Source organism: Mesoplodon bidens, assembly GCF_964165515.1.
Source record: "Mesoplodon bidens genome assembly, chromosome: 7".
NCBI lineage: Eukaryota > Metazoa > Chordata > Mammalia > Artiodactyla > Ziphiidae > Mesoplodon > Mesoplodon bidens.
In genome coordinates this window covers 110,439,218-110,449,147 of record NC_138164.1, presented here as the reverse complement: position 1 = coordinate 110,449,147, position 9,930 = coordinate 110,439,218, and the positions used below count along the sequence as shown (strand labels likewise).

At 49.0% G+C, this 9,930-nt stretch overlaps 1 protein-coding gene across 1 annotated transcript; it reads left to right on the top strand.

Moving 5' to 3' along the window:
• Positions 1–32: 32 nt before the first annotated feature.
• Positions 33–4,480, top strand: CCDC87 (coiled-coil domain containing 87). The gene is given in 2 exon segments (XM_081239816.1): positions 33–2,633; positions 2,635–4,480. Coding segments are annotated over 2 exon segments (2,547 nt in total). The 5' UTR covers positions 33–107; the 3' UTR covers positions 2,656–4,480.
• The last annotated feature ends 5,450 nt before the right edge of the window (positions 4,481–9,930 follow it).

Below are 9,930 nucleotides of genomic sequence, written 5' to 3'. Positions count from 1 at the left end.
CTCCACGTCCACGCTGTGGCGGGCAAGGGCTGCGCAGGCGCACTTGGGCCATCCGGCCCCTCGTTGCCTTAGTAACCGCCAGCGCCGCCTGCGCCGCCTGGTCTAAGATGGAGCCGTGTAAGCCCGAGCTCGAGTTCCAGCGGTTTTACCACCGGTTGCTGCGTCCGCTGTCGCTCTTCTCCCGCACGACGACGCGCACAGAGTCTCAGAAGCGCCTCCCGCAGGAGGTCCCGATGCTGCTACCTCTACCGCTCTCACGGCTGACAGTGGCGTCGCTCTGCCGCCAGGTAGCGGAGCGGCTGGCCAACAGCGGGCTGGAGGCGCGCGCGCCTCGCAAGGTACGACTCCGTTTCACCGAGGTCATCCTGGACGAGCTGAAGTGCAGCTGGCAGGAGCCCCCCACCGAACCTGGTCTGAGCCACTTGAACAATCAGAGGCTGCGGGAGCGGCTCCTGGTCTACGTGCTGCTCAGCAGCGAGCAGCTCTTCGTACGCTACCTGCACCTTCAGAAGATCATGTCGACCCCCGCAGCTGTCTTCACCGAATCAGCCACGCTCACCCGGTTGGCCGCCAGCCTCGCCAGGGACTGCACAGTCTTCCTCACCGGCCCCGAGGTCTACCGTGGCCTGCTCGCTGACTTCCGCGCCCTGCTGAAGGAAGGGCAGGTCCAAGTCTGCGTGCCCAGACGGCGCCCCCTCGGCCCCACTGGGGCTTTCAGGCTCTGCCCTATCCCATGGCATCACAGCACTGGCTTTGCCCAAGTGCCATATTTCAACCTCAGCCTGAACTACCTCATCCAACTCAGCCGCCCGCGAGAATTTGTCAGTGAGCCTGAACCGGACCCAGTGAAGGAACTGAAGTCCATTCCCCAGCTGAAGAAGAAGAAGCCTCTCCGCTGGCTGTCCACCATGCAAAAGAGAAGAGAAAGCAACTTCAGTTCACAGATTGCCTCACTGCCTGGGTCCTCTGTGGCTCCCCCCATCCAGGTTCCCCCCACCTCCCACCTGCCCCTCTCCTCCCAGCTCCAGAGGGGCCAGTCCATGCCCTCTCTGCGTGAGGGCTGGAAACTAGCAGATGAGTTGGGTCTTCCTCCATTCTTTCCTCGCCCCTTAACCCCACTGGTCCTGGTTGCAGAGAGCAAACCAGAGCTGAAAGGGGACACTGTGGCTGAGGACCTGAAGCAGAGGATGAAGAACATGCAATTGGGGTGGTCTCACTACCCACTGCTGGACTCGGGCCTGCCCCCACTCTTGGGGGCCCTGACCTACCGCCCAGCTGCAGCACATCACATGGAAGAGCTGCAGAGAATGTTGAAGGGCCTTGAGGAGAAGGAAGCCTCAGAGCAGTGGAGCCTCCAGTCCCCCAGATCCCCTCCACTTGAACCACAGCCAGCGACTGTTACTTTGAAGCTAAGCAATCAGGTGGTCCAGGCAGCCGCTGTACAGGTCTCAGCAAGAAACTTTTTGGATTCCTTCCATGTTGAGGGGGCCGGAGTCCTATACAACCACCTGGCTGGTGAACTGGAACCCAAACTTATCGAGGAAATGGATGCTGATTGCACTTTTGGCAGTAGCATCAGGGAGCTGTACAAGGAGCTGATGAGCCATGTCTCTAATGACCACTTCTCTTTTGACCAGGGGCCCCTGGTTGAGCCTTCAGCCAATAAAGACTGGTCGGCCTTCCTATCCTCAGCCTTTCTCCGTCAAGAAAAACAGCATCGTATCATCAACACCAAGCTGGCTGGACTTTATTCCCTGAGAGCTAACACTTTACAGTCCAATCCTGATAAGATGTCCTCCGTCACATCACTCCAAGCAAGTAAAAGCTGGGAGAAGTGGTCAAACAAGGCCTCATGGCTGAACTGGTGGAAAACGACTTTGTCTGTGGGTGACTACTTCAAGTACCTCACCACCCAGGAGACAGATTTCCTCCATGTCATCTTCCAAATGTATGAAGAGGAGGTTCCTGTGGAGATCGTGGCCCCTGTCAGAGAGTCCCTAAAGATTCAGCACCCACCTCCCTTGCTAGAAGACAACGAGCCAAACTTTGTGCCAGGAGAGTGGGATTGGGACATGGGGCTGGAGCACAGGCTGGGAACTAAAAACAACAGCCTCCTGGAAGACTCTCACAAAATCCTGAGCCTGCAGAAGCGTCTGGAGCAGCTGTGGTCCATGCTTGAGGTCCCTGACAAAGACCGGCTGGACATGGCCATCAAGTACAGCTCCAATGCCCGCCTGAGGCAGCTGCCGTCACTGGTGAGTGCCTGGGAGCAGGCCTTGCAGCCCATTCAGCTGCGGGAGATATTGCTGGGGAGACTGGAGTGGTTTGAGCAACAAGCCTCCGACCCTAACCGCTTCTTCCACAAGACCGACATGGGCCGGAGTCGCTTCCTGGAGGAGAATCAGATCCGCAACCATCTCCATAAGAGGCTCGGTCTAGTGGAGGCTCCTTTGGTTCCCCTCCTGGAGGAGATTGAGTTAGTCTTTGGTGAGCCAGTGACCTTCAAGGGGCGGCGCTACCTGGACAAGATGAAGCATGACAAAGTGGAGATGCTCTACTGGCTGCAGCAGTGGCGGCGGGTCCGCCACCTGGTCCGGGCCAATAGGGCCTCCCATCAGTCAGCCCTGTCCAGGAAGCTCAGCAGCCAGCCTTTAATAGCCCCTGGGAATACGCCCATTACTCTGTGACCAAGCCAAGTGTCCTCAGATCCCTCCCTCACCCCTATACACCCAGCAGCTCACCCAGACCTCTTGACTGCTTTGAAAGAAGAAATATCTGGGAGTGCGGGGTTCAGGAAAACTGTGCTTCCAACTACCAGAGGACTGAAATTAGCACTTTATTTTGACCATGAAGTTCTCATAAAAGAGTCCCCAAGCCCAGTAGTCCCATTTCTGTCAGGCCATGAACGGCACAGCCAAAAGCTCATGTATCAGAAGAACTGAGACCGTCCCTTGGAGTTCATTGTAATGGGAAATGTTAGACAGATGGAAAGCATTCCCTATGGAACCCCTCAGCTTAGCATTTCTATCACGATACATTAGATTGGCTGATTAGAACCCTAAGCCAAGAGACTCTATGGCATAAGGGCTAAGAGCTAGTGCTCTGGAGTTAGTCGATGTGGGTTTAAATCCACATCCTGACTGTGTAACCTTGGGCACACTACCTAACTTCTCTGCATCTGGACCTTCCTGTGTCAGGTGAAGGAGTTGGATCCAGGTTGTCACTTCTTCCAGTTCTGGCATACTGTTGGCAGAGCCAGAATTTTTCATTAAATTTTCACCAGTTAATACAAGCACGTGGTACAAAGTACACAAGGGTATGCACTGAAAAGTAAGTCTCCTTCCCATCCTTCCCTCCAGTACGTCAGTTCTTGTGGGTAACAGCTGTTACCAGTTTCTTGTGTATCTTTTCATTCCCTTATTCAGCAAATATTTATTGAGCGCCTACTAGATGTTCATACTTGGTCTCTATCACTGAACAAAACAAAGACCCTTACCCTTTGTAGAGTTTACATTCTACTGGGGGGAAACAGACCGTAGACCATAAACATAGTACCGAAGCACATTGAATAATAGAAAGTTAGAGGGTGATAGGTACTGTGGGAAAAAGAAAAAATAGAGAAGGGCAAGAGGAAATAAAGTGTGAAGGATGTAGCTTTATTAGGGTAGTCTGTGTAGGCCTCACTGGGAAGGGGAGATTTGAACAGAGGCTTGAAGGAGGGGAGGAAGTGAGCCCCATGGACATCTGGGACCACAGTGTTCCTGCCAGCTATTGGGAAGTGTAAGGCAGGCAGGTGCCTGGGGTGTTCCAGAAAAACAAGGTGGCCAATGCAGGTGGAGAAGAGCTAAGGGGAAAGAGGGATAAGTCAGAGGGGTTGTGACAAGGTGCCAGGGGGCAGGTTAGATTATGTAAGACCTGTAGGCCATTGTAAAAATGATTTCAGAGGTAGCCTATGCATGTATGAACACACATGAATATGTTGTCTATACACGTCTTTAACTACACCAGCAGTAGCATGCTGTCCCCTGTTTTGCCCCTTTCTTTTTTCCCCAATGAGCTTGCCTCAAGTTCATTTCACATCGATACACATAGATTTGCCTTATTCTTTTTGATTGCTATCTAGTATCCCACTGGGTGTTTTCGGTTTTGTTTTTGTTTTTTTGTTTTTTTTTTTGGCTGTGCCACGCGGCTTGCAGGATCTTAGCCACCCAACCAGGGACTGAACCTGGGTCCCGGCAGTGAAAGCGTGGAGGCCTAACCACTGGACTGCCAGGGAATTCTCTGGGTGTATTTTTATTTTGTTTAACCAGTCTCTTATTGTTGGACATTTACAAACAAAAACAATGCTCTAAAAAAGTCCTTGTTCATCTCTTTAGTATGTGCAGCTATTTCTATGGTTAAAGTTCCTGGAAGTGGAATTATATCTAAGCATAAGCACTTGTAATTTTGATAGATATTACTGATTACCATCCACAAAGGCTGTAACCATTTGCATTATTGTCAGTGTGATGATAATAATAATTCCCACCAATAGTGTTATCAAAATTTTTAATCTTTACCATCTAATAGGTGAAAAAATTGTATCTCATTTGAGTTGTGTTCTCATCTCTCTAATGAGTGAAGTTGTATCTTTTAGATGTTTAAAAGCTGGGTTATTTTCTGTAAAATTCTCATGCCCTTTGCCCACTTTTCAACTGGTTTTGACTATTTGGCTACACTGGGTCTTTGTTGCTGTGCACGGGCTTTCTCTAGTTGTGGCTAGCGGGACCTACTTTTTGTTGTGGTGTGCGGGCTTCTCATTTAGGTGGCTTCTCTTGTTGCCAAGCATGGGCTATAGGCACGCGGGCTTCAGTAGTTGTGGCTCGCGGGCTCTAGAGCGCAGGCTCAGTAGTTGTGGCGCACGGGCTTAGTTGTTCCTCAGCATGTGGGACCTTCCCAGACCAGGGCTCAAACCCGTGTCCCCTGCATTGGCAGGCAGATTCTTAACAACTGCACCACCAGGGAAGTCCCTTACTATTTATTTAAATTAACACTAATCCCATTATGTGTTTACAGAGATAATATATGTTATGAAAAACAACTTTTTTTTTTTTAAGTAGTGAAGAGTGGCTATTTTACTCTTTTGCAAATCTCCTGAATGTCTGGCTTAATAGGAGACAACTGGATTCTCATTTATGTTTCTGCTGCATCTGTTGCAATATTGCACGTCATGCAGCCTCTGGCAAACACTGTACTCAGAAACAGAGGGTAGAAAAGGCAAATAACGTGTCAGCAGTATTATGAAAATGGTTTTGATATCATGAAACCCCGGAAAGGGTCTGGGGGGTCCCTATTTGTATTTTATTTGAAATAGAGGAAGGGGCACAGGTGGGGGCAAAGGCAGTAGTGAGGGTGGTGGTAAGGACTGCGAGACATGATTCAGGGGAGTGGGCAGTTGCTGGGGCAGGGGCAGTAAAAGTGAGGGAAGCGTTGGTTGACCAGCCTGTTTGCTTATAAAATGTCAAGCCAGAGGTAAAATACAACTTGAAAAAAAAATCGGTAATTCTGCAAATTGGTCATTTAGCTGCTGGACAAGCAGGTTGGTTTTTGGTGATCTGGCCACTCTGGGAAGCTGAGACCCACAGAGCTGAAGCCCAGTCCTGACGGTTCACAAGTGCTGGCAGGGTCTGGATCTGGGCCCAGGTGCTTCTGACTTCACTAAGCCTACAGCCCCACCCGCTTGGTCTTGGGGTTTCTGTGTCTGGCCCGCCTCTTCCTTGTACTGTTGTTTATCAAACACTTTTCTTTATATTGACTCCCTTTTTTTTTTTTTTTTTTTTGCAGTACGCGGGCCTCTCACTGCTGTGGCCTCTCCCGTTGTGGAGCACAGGCTCCGGACACGCAGGCTCAGCGGCCATGGCTCACGGGCCCAGCCGCTCCGCGGCATGTGGGATCTTCCCGGACCGGGGCACGAACCCGTGTCCCCTGCATCGGCAGGCGGACTCTCAACCAGTGCGCCACCAGGGAAGCCCCCCTTTTTTTTTTTTTTTTTTTTTATTTAATATGGAATGCTTCAAGCATTTGCGTGTCATCCTTGCACAGGGGCCATGCTAATCTTCTCTGTATCATTCCAATTTTAGTATATGTGCTGCCGAAGCGAGCACAATCTATTGACTCCCTTTTTAACAAAATTGTATTGAAGTATAGTTGATTTACCATGTTGTGTTCATTTCTGCTGTACAGCAAATTGACTCAGTAGTTACACACATATATACATCCTTTTATATATTCTTTTCCATATGGTTTATCACAGGATATTGAATATAGTTCCCTGTGCTCTACGGTAGGACCTTGTTGTTTACCCATCCTAGATATACTAGTTTGCATCTGCTACCCCCAAACCCCCAGTCCTTCCCTCCCCGACCTTGGCAACCACAAGTCTGTCCTCTACGTCTCTGAGTATACTGACTCTGTTTTAAAACTTATTTTAAAAGGCAATTTTAATCACACTAGCTAATACTATATAGTGATTATTAAGTGCCAGACTCCATTCTAAACACTTTTCATGCAGTAGTTCATTGAGTCCTCATGGCAATGCAGTGAGGTAGGCACTACTGTTATTTCAAGGTCCAGATGAGGAAACTGAGGCACAGAGTGGTTAGGTAACTTGCCCAAGGTCACACAACTAGGAACATGGCAGAGTCTGGATTCAGACCCAGAGGTCTGACTCCAAGTACATTCTCTTAACCACTGTACTGTTTCTTATCACAAAATATAAAAAAACAAGTCTGCCCAGTTGAAGTCCGTGGGGAGAAGCTGAATATGATAAAATTTTTGGCTTTCATCGTTACCTGTCCCCGGAGGAAATCAGGCTTTCGGACAGCCCGCTTGATTCCCAGCGGTGACTCTGAGGCCCACATCATTCTTCTTTCAGGCCCAGAGCACTGAACTCCTCCCAAGTGGCAGACACTGCTTGGTGATGGTGGGGGGCAGGGGGGATGGTGGGAAGCAGAGCCAGAGGAAACCAGAAAGAACCAGTCGCTGTCACTGAGGAGTTTAAAGTTTAGTAGGGAAGATAATTTCAGTAATATGGCAAGTGAAGGGTACGGTGGGAGCCCACAAAATGGACATTCAACAGAGCCGGGGCATAGGGGAAGGGTGATCGGGGAGAGCTTCCTGGAGGAGGCCACACTCAATTGGAGTCTAAATTCTAGAAGGTTGAGTGAGAGTCAGCAGGCACATGGTGGCAGAGGAGAAGAGGAGAGCCTTCCAAGCCCAGCGTGAGCAAAAGTACAGGAGAGGAGCATAGTGTATGGGGGAGGACTACACGCACTTTGGCATTAGTCAGCCTTGAAAAGGCCTGGAAGGGAGTGAGACTGGAGGCGGAGGCAGAGGCAGGGCCAGGGCCAGTGTGGGCCTTGTTCTGTAGGTGTTGGGAAGCCATGTATTCAACAGTAGATACCTACCAAGCACCTGCTCAGTGTCTGGGGCTGCTCCAGGTGCTGAGGACGCCACACTGCACAATACAGACAAGGACGCTTCGTGTTCTGGGGGAGGACACAACAGCCAGGCAGGTAAAACAAATGATACAGGGGAAAAAAGCCAAAATGGCAACAGAAAATTCAGAGAAAAGCAATTTAAAATAGGGGATCGGGACTTCCCTGGTGGCACAGTGGTTAAGAATCCACCTGCCAATGCAGGGGACACGGGTTCGAGCCCTGGTCCGGGAAGATCCCACATGCCGCGGGCCGTGGAGCAACTAAGCCCATGCGCCACAACTACTGAGCCTGCGCTCTACAGCCCGTGAGCCGCAACTACTGAAGCCCGCGCGCCTAGAGCTGGTGGTCCACAAGAAGAGAAGGCACCGCCATGAGAAGCCCGCACACCGCAACGAAGAGTAGCCCCCGCTCGCTGCAACTAGAGAAAGCCTGTGCGCAGCAACGAAGACCCGAAGCAGCTAAAAATAAATAAAAATAAATAAATTTATAAAATAGGGGATCATGGAATTAGGAATCTGTGCTTCTACTGCAGGGGGCGTGGATTCGATTCCTGGTCAAGCCGGGGCACGGCAAAAAAAAAAAAAAAAAAAGGAAAATAGGGGATCAGAAGAGGGAATATTTGAGCAAAGACTGGAAGGAATGGAAAGAGAGCTGTGTGATAACTGGGAAAGAACATTCTAGGCTGGAGCTAATGTAAGTTCAAAAGCCCTGAGACCGGTGTGTGCCTGGTGAGTCAGGAGGCCATTGTGGCTGGAGTGGCACGGACCAGGTGGGGAATGCTTGGGAATTAGGTCAGAGAAATAAGGGGGTTTTATCAGGCTTTAGAGGAGTGACATTTGGCTGCCCCACGGGTGAGGGTTAGGAGGCTGCGGGTTGGAGGCTAGCAGACAAGGGTGGAGGCTGCCACAGTGGGAAGATGAGCCAGGCCGGAGTGTTTAGGAGGCAAATTTGGCAGCATTTGGTGAAGATTGACTGGGGAATGAGGGTAGAGAGTCAAGGATACCTCCTCAGTGTCCTCCTCGGTGTCTGGCTTGGGCCTCTGGTGGAGCCCTTCATGAAATGAGAGGATGGAGGGTTTGGTGGGAGTGCAGTGGGGGGAGATGATGAGTTCAGCCCTGAAAAGGTTAAGTTTGCAAATTCCCCGGTGGTCCAGTGGTTAGGACTCCACACTTCCACTGCAGGCTAGTCGGGTTCAATCCCTGGTCCGGGAACTAAGACCCCACAAACTTCATGGCCAAAAAAAAAAAAAAAAAGAAAGAAAAAGTTAAGTTTGATGTGCCTGCCTGCAGGGCATCCAAGTGGAGATCCAGAGGCAAATGTTTTTTCTTAGATGGACAGAAATTTTGCTAAAGATGGAAATCCTTAAACAGCATGCTTATATACATATGTCTTATGTCACTGCTCAGATATCACAAACTGTAATTTTCTAGGTCAACCTGGGGCCTAAAATATGTAAAAGAATTATTTGTTTACAATTTTACCAAAGCTAAACTTTTTTTTAAAAGCTATTATTCACTAAATACAAAGTTCACCTAATACCACTGAGTTAGGCATTGCTATGGACTAAATGTTTATGTCCCCCCCAAAACTCATATGTGATGGTGTTCGGTGGTACTTTGGGAGGTATTTAGGGTTAGATGAGATCATGAGAGTGGGGCCCCAGCCCTTATAAGAAGCAGAAGAGACCAGAGCCCCCTCTTTTTCCACTGTGTGAGGATACAGCAAGAAAGCAGCAAATGGCAAACCAGGAAGAAGGCCTTCACTAGGCACTGGTCTGCTGGCACCTTAATTTAGGACTTCCCAGCCTCCAGAATTGAGGAATAAATATTTGTTTAAGCCTTCAGTCTGTGGTATTTTGTTACAGCAGCCTGAGCAGACAGAGACAGGCATCATCAGGTGTATCCCAGCCAGGGAGTCAGAAGTCCCAGGTTTCCCCCATCAACAGAGGAGTGGATAAAGAAGATGTGGTACATACATATTGTACAGTGGAATATTACTCAGCCATAAAAAACAAAATAATGCCATTTGCAGCAACATGGATGGACCTAGAGATTGTCATACTGAATGAAGTAAGTCAGAGAAAGACAAATATCATATGATATCGTTTATATGTGGTCTAAAATAAATGGTACAAATGAACTAATTTACAAAACAGAAATAGAGTCACAGATGTAGAAAACAAACTTATGGTTACTGGGGGGAAAGGTGGGGAGAGATAAATTGGGAGATTGGGATTGACATATACACACTACTATATATAAAATAGGGAATTCCCTGACAGTCTAGTGGTTGGGACTTGGTGTTTTCACTGCAGGGGGCACAGGTTCCAGCCATGATCGGGGAAGTAAGATCCTGCCTGCTGTGTGGCCAGAAAATAAAATAAAATGAAATGAAAAATATAAAATAAAATAAATAACATAAAATAAAATCCTACTGTATAGCACAAAGAACT